Here is a 19,211-nt window from a genome sequence, read left to right on the forward strand (position 1 = left end):
ACACACTCAGCAGGAATAAGAAAGTGAAAAACTCCTAAGAGATAGGAACTGAGAGATCCATGTCAGACAAGTGACGGTGATGGATGGGACCGTGTCTTTCTAACCAGTAGCAGTGAAAGATGTGTATAATCTATCTAGGGAAGGGAATACTGATTCACAGAATCTCAGAATTTCTTCTAAGACTTCAGCAATTGATGATGAAAGATTAAGGGGCTACTTAAATACTGAAAGCAAGATTCCAAGAGCTTCCTGTAAGCTGGGGTGAGAGGACAAATGGAAAGAAAGTGATTCTATTTGGCAGAATCAGATTGAGGCATTAGTAATGTCATCAGAAACCCAAACCCTTCAAAAAGACAGGGCTATATCTGATTCCTAATCTCTTTTTCTGTTAACTCATTTCCTAATATTTGTGCTAGAAATAGTATTTCAAAAGAATACTATGATTTTATGAACTAAATCAAAAGGTGAGAAGAATATAACCAGATTCTAAGGAAAAAGGTTTGGACAATGCAATCTGAGAAAAACATTTTTATACTAGCAGTGAGTGGGTTTGTGAAAACTCTGCACCTTAAATGTGTTTATCTTCACAGTGGCCAGCAAGGTTGTGCTATCACGCAGACTTTAGTAATGAATATCTACACTCTCAGAATATTACAAGAATTTGATCGATGTGACAGTTTGTTATAGCCCAGGCTTGCCTAACATCAAATCCATCATTTTACGCTGGACAGAGCACTATATGAATACTGACTGGCTAAGCACACTGGAGATACCTGTAATCCCAGTACTAGGGGGATGGAACAGAGGAATGAGGGTCTCAAGTTTGAGATCAGACTGGCCTAGGCTTTGTAGCAAGATCCTGTCTCAAAAACACCAATCCAACAAGCAAACAGAATCCAACAGAAGGGCCTCTAGAGAGAATACAGGAGTGTGGAGCACTTAATCTGTACAAATACGGATCAGCTTAGTCTATGTGTCTAGAGCTAAACAAAATCATCTGTGGTGGGGTACAAGATATGCTCTATTAGCTTAAACTAATCAAAGTTTAATTTGACTGTTCTAGAACTTGCTTTGTAGACTAGGGAGGCCTTGAACACACAGAGGTCTGCATGCCTCTGCCTCCTGAGAGTTGAGATTAATTAATACACCCTTTCATTGGTAACAAAAAAAAAATTAATATGTGATTCTGTAGCACTGTAACAAATTTCCTTGGCACTTCTGACATCTTTGTAACTTTCATACAATGGACACTAGGAAATTTGTGTTTTCAGTTCATACAGTTTTAAGCATGAAGTCCTGAGGAGGTAGTGGTGACTAGAAGCCTTCCTCCTTAAATACCCTGCTGACTGCCGTCCTATAAATATCCACAACCATCACTCCACCACACAGCATGAAGTTGTCAGAGATTTGCCACTTGCTGGTACTGCTGAAATTTTTCTTGTGCATTTGTAGATTCGCTTTAATTGTTTATAATTTCTGACTTCGAAGGTTTTTGAGGAAAGATAGATTTAGTTTATATTTTGTGTCCCCAGTAGCAATATTCTAAGCACTCACAAAATTTATTATGGTGCTATAGCTCTTACTATTTAGTGAGTGCTCTAAGATTCAACAGAAATACACACATTTCCATCCCGTACAATGAGGGAAAAACTAAGTTACAATAAGACTGGTGAGGGGGCTCAGTTGGCTAAAGTGTACTAGTCTGACAACCTGAGTTTGAGTCCTGGGACCCATGCTGTGGGATTATGTTCTTGTACACTGTAAAGATTTGTCACTCATATTAGCTTAATAAAATGCTGATGTCGGTCATCAGCCAGGCAGGAAGTACAGGTGGGGTGACCCAACCATACTAGAATTCTGAAAAGAGGAAAAGCAGGGATGCAGTCGCAAGGCAGATGCAGAGAAAGCAAGATGAGACTGCCTTACTGAGAAAAGGTGCCACAAGGCTAAACATAGATAAGAATTATAGGTGAATTTAAGTTTTAAGAGCTAGTTAGTAATAAGCCTGAGCAATATACCAAATAGTTTATAATTAATATAAGCCTCTGTGTGTTTCTTTGGAACTGACAGCTGCAAGACAGATGGGAAAGAGACTTCCGTCTACAGACCCATGTGACAGAAGGAAAGAACAGACTCCAAAAAGTTGTTCTCTGACATCTACCTGTATACCTTGGTGTGTAGGGCAATGTCTCTCTGTCTCTCACACACAGCAATACTTACACACAATAAATAAAAAAAAAAGCCACTATTGAGTCATTGTTCACTTTACTAGATGTAAATTCCTTGCCTCTTACTAATGTGATTGCACACAGGCTACTGGGGGGGGGGGGATAAAATTATTTTGCCTGAGGGGGAAAAAACTCCTTATAAATAAATAACATGCATGAGTCACTGGAAAGTGCTGCTGCAGAATGGTGTTTCAGCCCATGATAGAGAGCATATATGGCAGTAAACCATAAGTGACATCACAGTCATTTTGTGTTAAATATACTGTGATTTCTACAACGACAAAAATTTATCTGATGATGCATTTCTCAGAACTAAAATATCATTAAGCAGAGCTTATTGTATATAATAGTTCTAAAATTAATTTTCTAAAAGAATTGGCTTCTGGCTGATCGGAAGGTAGTGAGTTATCTCAATTGATTGTTCACAGTCAGTTACAGATTGAACTCCTGTTCTACACTTTCCCCCCTTCTCACTACTGCACTTGACTAGTCTTTAAAAAACAAAAAAAAGAATTGGCTTCTAACTGAAAATTACCAACATATGATTTATCTCTATTGTCAGCCCTTATTCTTTTCTTTTCTAAGATGTTTCTGAAACCCTTTATCATTTTCTTTCGTATTGTTATGTGTATATGTGATGTGGATGTGAGTGCATGCGCACAGACACCACAGTAGCCATGTGAGGTCAAGGTACAACTTCTGAGAGTCAGTCCTCTTCTATTGTTGGTTCCTGGGACTGAACTCAAGCACCTGTACCTCCTTCCTGAGCCATCTGACCTGGCCTGTCAACAGCTATTCTTTAAGTGTGGTCTACTTAGTTAATAATAGCTCTTTTTCATTTTAATGTTAATTATATTATACACTACATATATAAATGTCTTCTGGCATACAAATTATTTATATGATAGATTAAGGAGATAAAATAAGGACACCTGAGAACTATCTTATTTTCCACTTATACTTGTATAAGCTGGTAAAATAAACTAAACTATTAACAAAAAACTATTAACACAAACTATTTCCAATAATTAATGTATGTTATAACTAAATATAACTAGTTTAAAATAGACCCAATATAGACACAACTAGCAGACAGAGTAACATTTGACTGTAATCATCTCAGCAGATGCAATGAAAGAACAGGTAAAAAAGCTGGTTGCATTCAAAGAGGTGAAAATGACAGGCTATGAGGCTTAAGTTCATTAAGAAAGGTATGGAGGCTCAAGAGATGGTTCAGGGCTTGAGAGCACTCGCTGTTCCTCCACAGGATCCAAGTTTAGTTTCTAAACCCCACACTGGGAGACTCAGAAGCACCTGTAACTCCAGCTCCAAAGGATCTTCATGCTCTCTTCAGACCGGCATGGACACCTATACCCATGTGCACAAGTCCACATACAGATACAAGAAAGGAATGAAGAAAAGTAAAAACCTATTTCCTGGAGCTCTCTCCAAATCTCTCCCATGTAAACAGGAATTCTGGCAGCACATGATACTAGTTAGCGCTGCAGCACAGATGGACTGTGCTGAAAAACAAAGCACTGGGAAACACTGGATTTCTGACTTAACTTAGCGCCGCCTTTTCTATAGCATTCTGCAGTATGAAATCTCCAAGAAGGGTTCAGAATAAACAGTGTACCTTTTCCTGTGTGCTTCGTGAGACAGATGAGGATATTCTCTATCTGTGGAAAAACCCTGACATTCTCAGAAGGGTATCCGAGCAAGATACATGACAGATTTGTGAGAAAAGAGTCAGACTACACATCACACTTTAATTGTGCTTAATCACGTTCTGCACCTAATTACAGATCATTCCTAAAACTTAGAAAGTAAGGAAACAGGAAGAATTCAGAGAACTCCAGTCTGGACCGCATTTTCTGCAAAGGTTCTTCTTGCCACTCTGAACTAAATTTCTCCATTTGCGATGTGCAGCTTTCCACAGAGGAAAATTCTAATAAGGTGTGGGCTTCTTCCTATTCTACATCAACTTTACATCTTAAAGCATCATTTCTTTTCTAATAAGATTAAGATGCAGCACAATTAAACACTAAAGTAATACTCTTTAAGTTTTACAATGGAATACCTTTCACTATATGAATGAGTTTAAATGCTAAGGATTTTTAGATAAATTGGAAGTTTACATATAACTATTAATTTAAAATGAAAGCAAAGGTTTGCAGACTGTTAGTGATCAAAGGTCCAATGTCACTGGATTAAAATGTAAACTTTACCTCTTTCACTGGCATCGTCTACAAGAACAATCTCTTCTATCATGTGTCTTGGTGAGCGATTAATGACACTATGGACTGTTCGAAGAAGTGTGCTCCATGCCTCATTGTGGAAAACAATCACCACGCTTGTTGTAGGAAGGTTATCTGGATACACCTTTGTTTTACACCTAGAGACAAAGCAAAGGCCTTTATAAAAGCGACTTGAAGACACTACAGTAAACGAATCTATACTAGATAAGCTGACAGAACAATAAAAAGTTTGTGCTAATGGTGAGACTCTTAGTTGGTTTCCATTTAAGTTTTGACTAATGTTGCATGTGTAATAATACTGATATAAAGTAAGAGAGTTAAAAAATTATTTTAAAGATATTGCTTATGTTCTTAAAATAAGCTCTCCCGATTAGGTTTGGGGGGTTGATTTACTTTATTTATTATTATTATTGTTGTTGCTGTTATGATTCTGGGACTCACGATGTAGCTATGACCTGCCTGGAATTCACAGAGATCTGCCTGCCTCTGCTTCCCAAGTACTGGGATTTAAAAGCATGCACCACACCTGGCTGAGTTAATTACTTTTAATGGAGAACGAACTAAGGCTATATTATTAATCTCAAACCGTACTTCAAGAACCAACTGGCTTTAGTTTTATTTTATGTGTATGGGTGTTTTGCCTGTGTGCATATCTGTGCGCCACGTGTACACCTAGTACCCACAGAGGCCACTGGATCACCTGAAATTCACGTTGCCAATGGTTTGTGAGCAGTCATGTGAGTGCTAGGAATGAAAGCCAGGTCCTCTGGAAAAGCAGCTAGAGCTCCCAACTGCTGAGCCAGCTTTCAAGTTTATTTTATTGCTGCATATCCTGTGGACATATATTTCTAGTCAACAGCAATCGACATCAGTACTTCTGAATCTGCACTATTAGTTGCAGTGGTGGGAAGCACAGAGAGGAAAGCAGTGGTGACTCTACCTATGTTCTGGGGACCAGAGGGCCTCTGGTCAAAGAAAGGTTTTCTCTTGTCTACTCAATGCGGCACTACTGTGTTGCTTACACAAAACTGCTTGAAAGCTGTGGTAGTAAAGAAGAGGAACAGTGAAAATAAGAGAACAATCACTCCCCTCCAGTCCTGTGTTGTCCCTTAGACAAGCAAGAGATCAAGTTTCTTCAGGTTCTTTTCTGTTCAATGCCAAAACAATGTTAGAGTGGAATGTCAGCCTAACTCTCAGGGCACTGGTCTGCAAAGGTCCTGCTAATTAATTAACTTTGAATTAGGTCCTGAAATTAGAGGAGTTTTACAGATGAGGAAACTACGCTTAGAGAAATGAAGACGCTTGGTCGGTCAAACTAACAGCTAGTAAATGGTATAACCACACACACATCAAATCAGACACTTATGACAAATCTCGCCCCTCATTATCCACATATGCCAAACAGTGTAGTAGTATATGAAAGAAGCTGAGGATTTCTGAGGTCAAGGTAAAAATATATATCACATATACTCCAACACTCTTCTCCATGTCTCTCTAAATGAAATGTACTTTGCATGCATTGTTTATAACCTAAATTTGGTCAATTACTAGCTTTTACCACTAACAAAGAACACACCATAAGAAGCCTGGCTATGTAGCAAGCAGTGCTTGGTACTGTTACAAGATTCTTCTGTATGTACTCAGAGTAGGATCAACTGAGATTAACCTTACAAGCAGCAGCAGCACAGCCATGGAGACCAGGAATTCCTAAGTACACCTGAGACAGGTCTTTAGTCAAGGTCTGATTTGACAACTACTTAAGTATGACATTTACACAAATTGCTACACCATTAGCACTCAACAAAGGGTACCATTATTACTTCTTAAACATTAAGAGTGAGCTACATAGGATGGATTTGGCCTCTAACTAACCTGGGATTTGTTTTAGGGCTCCTTTCCTAATTAATATCACATATTATAAAAATTATTCACTGATTCTACTTCTACTTAACTATTTTTAACACTGGGCCAATGCCATCCTTTCTTCCAGTCTTTCCGGAAAAATGATCCTGGCACCTCATAAAACAGTGAAACTGGCAAGCAGATACAGGATGATCCAAACTAGTTAAGTTATACTCTAGAAGCAAGGGGTTTGGATTTAAAAGTGTGGTGAGCAAGTCACATGCTAGCGACACTATCTTTCCATTTAGGGAGCTGCTCTGGACAGCAGATCCTGCTCAGCTCTAGTGTGAGGACGAACCAATGACAGTCTGTATTTGTGACTTGACATTTCACTGTAAATCCTCTTTGGAAGTCTCAAGAATCCCCAGTGGACATAGAGCTCACTTTTGGATCTGAAGGGCCCTCTGGATCCTAAGTGCTGGGAAATATGACAGTAGTGGATAAATCCTCACAATCACCCTTGTTAACCTCCTTGTTTTACAGATAAGGATTCTGGGATACAGAGACTCTGGGAATCACAAGGTAGTAAATGGCAGAGCCAGACTGGGACTAGGTCACTATCAAGGTTATAAACAAGTTGGTCCAGAAGACCAAACTGCAGTTAATGGTGAAGCAGCTCTGAGAAATAAAGTAAAATATGAATGCTCAGATCAAAACCATAGTACATGTATGAACAAACATGCAAATTAGTAAAAGTAAATCCACACCTTGACCATTAAAGCTTACTCAGAGGCTACACTAAATACATAAAAACAAAATGTACAGCTCCAACACAATAGCTGGAAACTGAAATCTGTATCAGCTCAAACTGTGTCCATTAGCAAAACAGGAAAGGAAGAAACAAAATGAAAAAAAATTAAACAAAAAGCTGGAGTAAGGAAAATTTAATGAAAAGTTAGCTCAATCCAACTTTGCCTTAGTTGTACATCTGTGCTTGGGTTGTTCTATGTGGTTCATAAAAGCCCAGCCAGGTTGGGGAGTCTCGTTTTAAATGACCTACAATCCTCATGTGGGCTCTCCCCACACTCCAGCAACATTACACCTTCCCAGACCACTCCTTCAAACTCTCTCACATCTCAGATTTAAAATACTCTTGCCTTCCTCACTCACACCTTTGTTTCCAATTTCACAGAAGAAATAAAAGCTACCTGAAGTGATTCCATAATAGTACCAATATACACACATAATTCTGTAAGTATCAGGGCTACAAAATCATGCTTTTCCCTCTAGAGGGCTTGCATGATCTTGTCTATCAACTTTCTCACCTACAGCTGCCCAAAGCCTTTGCTTTTAACACCCTTTCAAAAATTCCCCTCTTAACTGGGTCATTTCCATTAACACACAAATACTACTTTATACTATCCTCTCTTTCTGTCTCCTCTCACCTCATTACAACACCGTACTGTAGATTACTGCTGTAAAGTGTTGCACATCCCACTCATTCCCAAATTGATTGTATTATAAAATATAGCAAACACAGAGCACACAAAACAAATTTGTTGGGCTCAATTCCCAGAACAAGAACAACAGAAGACTTACTGCTATAAACATTTTGTCTTTGCTTCCTGCTGCATGCATATATACATTTCTAACATACTTCGGCACGAAACTGCTGGGTCATGAAGGATGTAAATGCTGATTTTTAGCATGTACCTGTTATGGACTATTCCTTTACATTGTGTGAAGATGTGTCATTGTGACTGGTTTCATTAAAAAGCTAAACAGCCAATAGCTAGGCAGGAGGTAGGTATAGGAGGGACTTCTGGACAAAGAGAGCTCTGGGAAGAAGAAAGGCAGAGTGGCCAACTAGGATGAACATAATGGAGATGTGACAACGAGCATGCAGAAGAACATAGATTAAAAAGGTATGGGTTAAGTTATAAGAGCTACTTAGAAACAAGCCTAAGCTAAAGTTCAAAAAGGAAAGTCTATCTACAAATGGGCCAACATGGGGGCTCAAATCTATAAACACAGGGCCTGAGGAAGAAAAAAAAAGTTCTGGATAAGGAGTTGGATGTAGCTTCCTAGTCCTGAAATCTCAGGCAGGTCAGTGCTCTGTGGCATACGGAGGCACGGTGACCGACTGCTGCTTGTGGGCTAGAGTCTTCCACCAGTGGCAGTTGATATAACAGTTTAAGATTTGTCTCCCGCAATCAGAGAAGGCTAGAGATGGTCAGTAAAGACAGATTCAGATGAAAAAATACCTCTAAACAGGTTATAGTTGCTTCAAATATGTGTGTAGGCTTAAGAGAAGAAAATGGGTATAGACAGTCATAAAAAAAGAGTTTATAAATATAAAGTCTTTAAGGGAGAATAAAATAATGTAAGGGTAAGTCACATGAAGATGGAAAACATGCAGATATCCTGCATGGTACTGTGTTAATTTTGAATTTTTTGGAGGCTAATGAACAGAGAACAACAGATGCTAAGAGACACTGGATTATGGAAGGGACTGCTGAATAAAACCAGTTGTTTATTTCATTTAGGATAGTCTTTTTTTAAAAAAATTTTTAAAAAATATTTATTTATTTATTATGTATACAATATTCTGTCTGTGTGTATGCCTGCAGGCCAGAAGAGGGCACCAGACCCCATTACAGATGGCTGTGAGCCACCATGTGGTTGCTGGGAATTGAACTCAGGACCTTTGGAAGATCAGGCAATGCTCCTAACCTCTGAGCCATCTCTCCAGCCCTTCATTTAGGATAGTCTTAACTTTAAAATGGAAATCAGAAAATATACTGCTTTGGGGAAGAGGTTATGCTTTTGTTTCCAAAGAAAATGAAAAGCTGTGGATTCCTTCATAGTTGATAGATTTCAGATTTGATTGGGGGGAAACCCCTCAAAATCCAGGCTACAGACATAAAGGAATAAACCTAAAAAAAACTACAGACAACTGATATATGTTTTACCTGCTCAAACATAAACAAAAAAATCATCTTTAGCTGACTTGTGCACACATTCCATACTTGTGTTAATACAGATATGTATGTTACTTTCGACAGTTTATTATGTGTTTTCAGAGCAAGGAGACCAGACTCCAATGAAAATGTGTGGCCCAGGTGATCTAGTCTCTCAGAGTACATCAATTATAGTTTCCTGAGAGTTCTACATTCAGAACAGCTTTAAGGCTGGGGACTGAGATGGTCCAGCTTTACAGACTATTCTAGTCAGTACTACAGAAAAGTCTTATATTTTCCCACTGCACAGAAACTGGCCAACAAATGTCATGGATAGTTTTCCCAGGACTTGACCATTATCTCAATTTTCTCAAGGTCCCGTAAAAATGCTGTTGCCCACAGACAACAGGAATCAGTCTAGAGAATAGGAGGCTCACATCCCCAAGAGGTGGAGTAGATAGGTTTCCGTTGTTTGGTGGGTTATGAATATTTTTCATCATTTGGCAGGGTGGTTGCAAGTTGTTATTGGTGATGGTCAGGAAAAAAACTAAACAAGGAAGATTAGAGTCAGGGATCTCATTCTGAAAAGAAAAAGGGGAGATATAAAAATGATCAGATAAAAGGGAAGCTATTGAATCTCTCATTTTTCTTTTTCATTCTCTTTTATTTTCTCTTACACAGGGTTCTCTGTGTAGCCTTGGTTGTCCTGGAACTCACAGAGATCCACTTGCCTCTGCCTCCTGAGTTTACTGTGCACCTCCTGGGATTAAATGTACGCCACCACTGCCCACCTCAAATCTCTCATTTTTCTACTGGGTTATTTTTCTTATCGATATACAGAAACTACATTCCTGGATTTGAGCACTTTACTAGTTATGAATGTCACAAACAATCTTTTTAGCAATAGCTTATTTTTCTTCCACTCTCTTATTTAATGAATATAGTCTTTAAGAAAGTTGATTGTAGAGCACGTGACCTAGCATGAACAAGTCCTTAGTCATCAGTTAAGTGTTCATGTAAGATAAATTCTCTTGTTTTGTTCTACTGATCTGTCTTATTTTTTATAAGAACATAACAATATCTTGATTACTATAGTTTTTAAAGAAATTTTAATAAGTCAACAATATCTAGTTCTTCCAGCTCTTTGTATTTTCAGTGACAAAATCAATCAATCAAATTATAAACACACACACGCACAAGATTATGGTTATGACTAGAACTACACTAAATTATCAAACGAGAGAATCAAAATCTTTATAATACTGATTATGAACAGAGTATTTTTTTTCATTTATTTAGGCATTTAATTTCTCCCAATAGTACACTTGATATGTTCTAGTAATTCTAAAAAGATACTCTAAAAATATCTTCTAGCTTGAAAAGAACTAACACATGCTAAAAACCTTTTCCTTAGAAATATTGTGCTAGGCATGGTTTAGTCCCAGCACTTGGAAGGCAGAGGCAGGCGGATCTATGTGAGTTTGAGGCCAGCCTGGTCTACAGAGTGAGTTCCAAGACATACAGGGCTATACAGAGAAACTCTGTCTCAAAAAACAAAACAAAACGAAAGAAATACTGACCTACAAACCATCAACCTTACTAAACACTTACGGATTATAATGTTCTATCTATAATCCATTGGGGGTAGGATGTTGAAAATAAGGTTGTGATAGGGCTTATATATCCCAAGGCTTTCCTCAAACTCACAATCCTCCTGCCTCAGCCTCCAAGTTTTTACCACACCTAGCTTAAATAAAATCTTTTAGTATCTTTCAAATTCTTATTGTCTCGCCTGGCCAAGACATCCAGTATAACATGGAGCAGAAGTAGTAATGATGAGCACTATGCATGCTTCTGACCTTTCAGAATCTCTATTCAACACGGGTACTTGCGTTAAGGGACTTTCGTACTGTGCTGTTTAGCTACCCTACAGATCAGATTAAGAAAATTTCTTTTAAAGTTCCTAAGGCATATCTTGACAGCAACAAATTTTATCAAATATTTTCTTTGTATTTCATGAAATATCCTTTTTCTGTTACTATAGCAAATTTCAGCAACTTTAGCTTCCTGTGTGGAATATACCAACCTGGTATAAAACTGAACATATACAATCTACATATTGCTAGATTCACTTCACTTTTCATTTGTAAGTCCGTATCTATGCTGTCAGTGAGATTATGCTAACTCCTTGTTTATTACACCTTTATCTAATTTCCACCACTGATTTCATGATGCACACTGGTATGGTCCTTCTTTTTCTAATGAGGACTGGTTTTGCTTTCCTTAGATGTATATGCAGTGACAAGGCTGTGTGTGAAGTTTGTTATTATTTATGTATGTCTGTGTAAAAGGCCTTAAGTAGTTTATTGATTTAATAATTACACTTTACAGTTTCTGCTTTTCTCTGGGATCAGTTACATTTTTGTAGGAACTAACAATGTGCTTAAAATTTTTTTTGTGTTTTATTTTGTTTTGGGATCTTTGTACATATCCCCAGAATTCACTATGTAGACCAGACTGGCCTTGCACCCAAAGATATGCCTGCCTCTACCTACAAAGTGCTGGGATTAAAGGCATTAAAGGTCTTAATCTAAATTTTTAAATATACTTATAATACCTACTTATAAGATGTACACGACATCTACGTTCTTAAAAATTTTTATTTTGAGGGTTTTTTTTTTTTGGTTTTTCGAGACAGGGTTTCTCCGTAGCTTTTGGTTCCTGTCCTGGAACTAGCTCTTGTAGTCCAGGCTGGCCTCGAACTCACAGAGATCCACCTGCCTCTGCCTCCCGAGTGCTGGGATTAAAGGCGTGCGCCACCACCACCCGGCGAGATTTATTTTTGTAATTTTGAAGTGTGTGTGTGTGTGTGCGTGTGCGCGTGCGCTCTCAAAGACCAGAAGGAATGAGATCCCCTGAAGTTGAAATTATAAGTGGTTGTGGATGTTAAGTATTAGATCCCTGGTTGCTGGATTCCTCCACTACCGATACAATAAGCCAAATCAGACCAAATTAATAAATCAAGATTTAACAAACAAGGTAATGCAAAGCAGAACACTTCCAGGTGGCCCTCAGGAAGGCAAAGAAAAGAACAGGAAGGAAGACACACACAGATCTATGGGCCAGGTCTTAAATAGCCAGTAGGCATGGTCTTGAGAAGACCTGGGGAGGGGCTAACTCTTGGTGGGCTTTCTGAGGGGAGGGGCTGCTATTTGGCCAGCTTTCTTAGTGGGCAGGGTCTGGGGGAGAGAGAGAGGAAGGCAGGGCTTCCACCTAATCATCCCAAACTCTTTGGATATATGGGAGCCAGGATCTTAGGTGACACTTCCACCAGAACAGTGAGCTGCTCACTGTAGGTGCATGGAGTCAAATTTGGGTCCTCTGAAGAGCAGTACACTCTCTTAACTCCTGAGCCACATCTCTCCAGCTCCTTTTTAAAGAATTTTTATGCAAGGCACATTGTTGTGCAGCAGAGGTCTAGAATTTCTTCTCTTCCAAAATGGAGAAGATATATCTTCTATGGTTACAAGGGGTAAAACAATAGTTGTCTCTGGAGGTGGAAGTAATTGGAAAGGAAAATAAAGAGAATTTTCAGGGGTTATATCTTGTTTGGATGATGTTACACAGCTTCGTACTTACACATAAAAATTCAGTAAGCTATACGTGTAGGACTTATGAACTTCCCTGCTTCAAGTTTCATGCACCTAAAATCTTTTTGTAAAAGGTTGAAACATATGACTATTTTTATGAATGCTTAGACTCCCCTACTAATCTGTTGAGAGAAGTAATCATTTTCCTAGTTCCTAGTTTCCTAGTCAGTAGAGCAGTAACATACTGAAATGTTACTTTATTAGCACTAAACTTAGAGTTCAAGTATAATTAAACAGTAACTGACAGAAAAGTAAGCGCTAAGCATATCTTGGGAATGTAGACAAGCCTTGCATTGAAATATGATTAGGACCACACTATGTACTTACCCCTCTAACCTCACATCTGGTAAAGATCTGTTGAGTGCAATCATCTCACTTGCCATTAAATTAAACTGATTGATTTTAAACATCTCTTTCATCTTTTCTTGATCCTCTTTAGGAATGACGACTGGTTTCCCCATTTCTCCAGGACCTTCATGAGGCTTCTGCACTGGCTCTAGAACTAAGAAGAAATATGCTTAACTGATACCAATTTCATAACAATTACCTCATGCTTTTGTTAACAACATCCAAGTTAAAAACTGTGCTCAACAAGCAGAGCCTCTTCTGGAGTCTCCAGTCTGTTCACGCCTCCAAGGTGCTGTGCAGTTTTCCCACTTTGAGGAAATGACACAGACCACTCAGCTTTAGAATGCTAAGTAGTTTTGCAGAGGGTCAACTTAAAATTTTCTTTCTTTGAAACCATCATGAACACCTCCAACTAGTCCTTACTATCCCTGTCTCTCTTCTAAGTCCATTCCCTTCTAGACACAACCACCTATTCATTCGAAGTCCCAATCTTGTTAGATGACTTAACACTTGTCTGAAATCCTTTGAGGGCATAGCGCTGCTGCAGATGAGCCAAAATCCTCATCATGACACAGGATCCTCTTTCAGTCTAACAAATGCCAAGACTTCAGGCACTAGGCTCAGCCTGTGGGTCTCAACCCTTTTGGGGGTTGGGTCATCAAATGACCTTTTTACAGTGGTCATTTAAGATCATTGGAAAACAAAAATATTATGATTCACAACAGTAGCAAAATTACAGTTATGAAGCAGCAACAAAAGTAGTTTTATAGTTGGGCGTCACCGCAACATGAGGGACTGTGTTAAGCGTCACAGCATTAGGAAGGCTGAGAACTACTGCCCGAGATAATAAGATAGGCAAGCAGGAGACTTGATACCTGCTAACAAAGCATTAACGTTCCACTTTGCATCATAGCATTAGATCTTCAGTACAATTCTGATTTTGAGATTCCCTCTATTGTTTGGTAACATAATTTGTAGAAAATTAACATTCAATATTAAATAAAAAAAACTAAACTGAACAACTGCTAAAAAGAACCAACCACAACATTGTTAGAAATATAATTAAAACGTAGGAACTTAGGGATTACAATTAACCTCAAAATTTAAATCTATATATAAACTTATTTTTATATAAAATAAAATTTTATATTTTATAAAAAATTTTAACTTTCACAGATCTAAATATATAGCTATAAAATTTAAATATAAACATAAGACATAGAACTTTATTATTCATCAGTAAAAATGAGTGCTATACTTAAGCAAACAGTTGTAAAAAGGCTACTCCACTCACCATCCCCAGCAGGAAGTCCTCTCTCCTTTTTCTGATCACACTTGTTGCACTCACTGAAGTACAGCAGCAGAAACATATCCAAAAGTACCCAAACCAAGGAGGTGGCTAGAACCACCTTGCAATATGCAAATTTTCTCATGGCACTTTAAGTCAAATGTAAAATTTTAATATATATATATATATAAATATACAAATATCATGAAAATTATTCCAATCTGGTTTCATCAGAAATCATGGTCATACCCTATAAAGAAAAAAAAGGCTGTCTTAAATTCAAGGAAATAGATTATGATTAATTTAACATTAAATATTAAGAGATATGAATTAATTTCATTAACAAGAAATTCTATTATTATATAGTAACTCTTACAGAGCAGTATCCAATTGAAAAATGAGCAAAGGATATAAAATGCCTTTATAAAAGACAACTTTAAATAGCTAATAACTATGTAAAAATGTGTTTATTTCCCTGTAACTAGATATGTAAATTAAAACAACAGTAAGCTACTATTTCAGTCTTCTCAAACAAGGGTCTTAAGTCCCTTTCTGTTCAACTGCTCTACTGAATTCTAAGGCAAAAGCCAAACTATTAATTAACACCAGATCCTCAATAACTGACTATCCAGTTCTCCCTACAGTCTGTACTGCACAGTTTTTCACTGCAGGGAGAGAAGGAATTCTAAGACCTAAGACCAAGTCTTAACTCTGACGATGCCAGTTTTTTAGTTCCTATCTCCCACTCTTCTCCATTCCATGACACTCTTCTATCACTGAGAACTCATTCACAATCCGGAATAATCATTTGGGATATTCTAACTAAAACTGTTTCCACCAAGTGAATGTTTATCTTGAAGAGCTCAGGAGCAGTCTGAGAAGAGTGTCATTGAGTTGCTAACACAAAGGCTCAAAGGCAAAGGCCTGGGTCTTGTCATTGCTGACAGGAGAGAAACACACCATATGTGTTCCATCAAGTAAGCAGAGGAAACACCTTGTACATGTGTTCCATGCTGAAAAGGGTATAAGCAAATGCCCTAAGAAGCAGGCAGATGGGCGATGTAGCAGTTTCACACAAGGGTGGCCAGCAGATGGATTATTTGAACAATTCAGAACAGGTGAGTTCATCTATAAACTACGTAGATAGTTCTTTATAAGGTTCTTAGACAAAAGCCAGAAAATTACCTGAAAAAGTACTAAATGATACTTGTAAGCATAAAGAATTATTATTTATTTCTGTTTTCGTCACCAGGGACTTTGATCTCTAACATATGTTTTCATCAGAACATTCTCTTAGACTGCAAGGTGGGGAGTAACAAGGGTGCTACTGATTTTTTCTGCCTCAAAATCATGCCTATTCAATGAGACATTTGACTGTGTTACATGCAGTGAGTAGTTACAAATAACTACAGGAAAACATGAAAGAATTACAGAACACAGTATCGCAGCAAAGTGGCTCTCACAAAAGCTAGGCATGCTCATTTATATTTGAGTGATGTCACAGGGAAGACTGACTACCTGGCAAAGAACCTGACTGCTAATACAGGGGATTTAAAATACAAACAAACAGGATCTCATGTAGATCAAGAGAACCTAAAACTTCTAGGTAGCCAAGGACGGCCTTAAATTTCTGTTCCTCCTACCGCTAACAGTGCTAGGATTATAGGTATGCACCACAGTTAATAGGTTTATATGGAGCCAGGAATCAAACCCAGGATCTCATGTATCCAGGGCAAGCCTTTTATCAAGTGACTACGTCCCCAGACCCATTCTTTAAACTCTAATGAGCATTTCTCTAATATATATTACTGTCAGTTCATTTATATCTAAAAATGATGTCTTTTCACATTTAGACAACTAAGGAAAAAGGAAAACATGTCTAAAAAACAACCTGTGTGTCAATTTCTTTTTAGTATCTTGAAGTATCCTTTATATAAAATACTTGGGATAAGAACTGCTCCAGATTTAAGTTTTTCAGATTTTGCAATATTTGCACAGACTTAATTTGTTTAGCTCCACAATCCAAAATCTGAAATATTCCAAAATCTAAAATCTTTTAAGTGTTCATCTGCATTCAACGTTCCAGATTTGAGAACATTTTAGATTTCTAACTAAGGATGTGCATACAAGTTATACACTTATACAGTGAAACACTACTCAGAATTTAAAAATCACTATGGTGATAACTAAAGTACTGCTGTGACCACTCTGAGTTACTGTCTCAAGTTTAGAGGTCAGGAGAACAAGCATAACCTAGAATACTGCTGAAATCCTTAACAGAGCTTACTGGCTCATGTGTTTATCTGGATCATGAAATGTTGAGTATTTTTGTTTCTAGCTCATAGCTTACGTTTAGTAAAAGAATATCTTTTTATCATTCAAATTTCCCAAGTCTTAAGAAATAGTTATACCTGGAAATCATTACTAATAATGAAAGTTTTTATGTCAAAGATTTTAACTTTCCTATTTAAGTAAGGGGCTAATGTCACCGTCTCCCAAAATGATAAATTGTCTCCACTTACTTAAACAACAGGTCATGCTTTCCTAAAAGAATGCAACACTCACCGTATTGTAAATCAAGTTTGTGAGATTATGTTTGGCTCCATTGACTGTTTCTTCATATCTAGAAATGCTATCTAAATTATAATAACTAGCTTATTCTTGGCATATAGTAAAACAAGTCTTCTCAACTATAACTATTAAAAACATATTACACTTTTACTGTGTGTGTGTATGTGGGAGGATGATGGAGATCAAAGGACAATCTCCTGGAGTCAGTTCTCTATTATGTGGAAGGGTTCTAAGTTCAGAACATAAAGTAAGTTATCTTTGAGGACCTAGGCAAGAGATAGGAGTTAAACTCAGGTTGTCAGGCTTAGAAGCAACTGACTTAACCCACTAAGCCACCTTGATTGGTCACCTTTTTCACTATTCCTTTGGTTTTGGTTGGTTTTTCAAGATAGGGTTTCTCTGTGTTACAACTCTAGCTGTCCTGGAACTTGCTTTGTAGACTAGGCTGGCCTCAAACTCAGAGATTTACCTGACTCTGCCTCCTAAGTGCTTGTCTTACTGTTGTCTGCAGCACTATCTTTTGATGATAAATCTTAGCCAAGAGGTCATGCAAGTTTCCTAAAAAATCAGTAGTAGACAAGCACCAGCACTCAAAGGCAGATGCAGGCATATTTCTGAGTTTGAGGCCAGGTTGGTCTACAGAGTGTGCTCCAGGACAAGACAGGGCTACACAGAAAACCCTATCTAAAAAATAATATTAAATTAACTTAAAAAAATGAAAACAAAAACCAAATCATTAACAACTGAGACCTTCAAAACATGTGACATTAAAATTTGGTTTGCCACAGTTCCTACTTCTTCAAATGAATAAATCAGTGTATAGGGATGAAGTTAATAAAGCAGGCCTAAAATTGTTATCCTTAGAAAAGCGTAGCAAGGTTGGCCCTTACCTCAAATCAGGGAATTTGAATTATAAACCGTTCTCTACAGTGATATAAAGCTTCCTCTAAATAAGAAGTGTGCTCTACTGTGCCTTAACTGTACAATCTGGTTTATGTTAAACATCCCCTTCTTCCTTCTGTGATTTTGGAATTTTGGTATATGCTAGATATAAGGTATCTTTACATGCCCAACCCAGTAAAAAACCTAGGGCATGAGCTGTCTCTCCCTTCTCTCCTCTCTTCTCCTCCTCTCTCCCTCTCTCTTTCTCTCTTTTTGCCCCTCTCTCTGTTCTCCTTCTTCCCCTTCCCTTCCATAACCCACTTAATAAATATCCAACCTCACTCTGCGTGGCGTGCCTATCCGTCCATCTCATAGCAGCCACTCGGGGATCCGCAGCATATTTATTTAATCCATTACAAATATTCCATGTGTTGTCACGACTGTTGGAGAAACTAATCACGCCCTGCCATCCCTCAGGGAAAGAATGCTTACAAGCTTACTCCTGGTTTCCTCCAGATTTTAAATGTGTCCTTTTGCTGCAATGTATCTCCGTTGCTAGTGTTCCTATACTGAAGTCATTTGAGTCCTCCAGGCCAATTAGAAGATCTGGGAGTAGTCTAAAGAGCTCCATATTAAAACAAAAAGAAATGCTTACTAAACCAAATGTTTAAACTCAAATTTCAGTTCTAACACTTATTTGTTATGTGGTCTTAGCAGGGTCAGTTTACTTTATTTGCGGCAAACAAAACCTGCACAGCCTCTTCTTATATAGCTCCACTGCAATAATATACACTCAGTAAATAAATGGTATTTCTAAAGGTGCTTTCTTAGAGGAAACCATCAGGATTCTTTTACATATACATGGATGCAATGAAAATGAATATCTGAAATGCTGCAAAGAGAAGTTCACAGACAAATTACTCCAGTATCTTTACACTGGTACTGTGAATTAGTTCTCAGTCACTAGAGAAGATTAGGGGTAAGTTTAGTTCTACCTAAGGACTTCCTTTCTGAACCTGGTCCTCATTTAGTCTTCAAACTGATTTGCTAATGAGAAATAACTATAAATGTACTAGTATAGCAGTGCTAGAACTATAAACTGCTATTTCTCAAATTTTATTAAAGTAAGAACTTAGTACAAAACCCTTCTACGGCTAAGCATGGTAAAACATGCCTTTAACGCT

At 37.8% G+C, this 19,211-nt stretch overlaps 1 protein-coding gene across 3 annotated transcripts in view; it reads right to left on the reverse strand.

Annotated features, from left to right (window-relative positions):
* The window catches only part of Galnt1 (polypeptide N-acetylgalactosaminyltransferase 1), a 65,749-nt gene that overhangs the window by 26,240 nt on the left and 20,298 nt on the right, over positions 1–19,211 (reverse strand). For all 3 annotated transcript variants that reach the window (XM_075969192.1, XM_075969190.1, XM_075969191.1), the window contains exons 3-5: positions 14,581–14,824; positions 13,266–13,440; positions 4,457–4,623 (exon numbers count right to left, since the gene is read on the reverse strand). In XM_075969192.1, coding sequence (XP_075825307.1) covers positions 4,457–4,623; positions 13,266–13,440; positions 14,581–14,719 — 481 coding nt within the window. In that variant the 5' untranslated portion in view covers positions 14,720–14,824. The remainder of the gene's footprint in view (positions 1–4,456; positions 4,624–13,265; positions 13,441–14,580; positions 14,825–19,211) is intronic.

The sequence above is a fragment of the Microtus pennsylvanicus genome, chromosome 4 (genome assembly GCF_037038515.1).
Source record: "Microtus pennsylvanicus isolate mMicPen1 chromosome 4, mMicPen1.hap1, whole genome shotgun sequence".
Lineage (NCBI taxonomy): Eukaryota > Metazoa > Chordata > Mammalia > Rodentia > Cricetidae > Microtus > Microtus pennsylvanicus.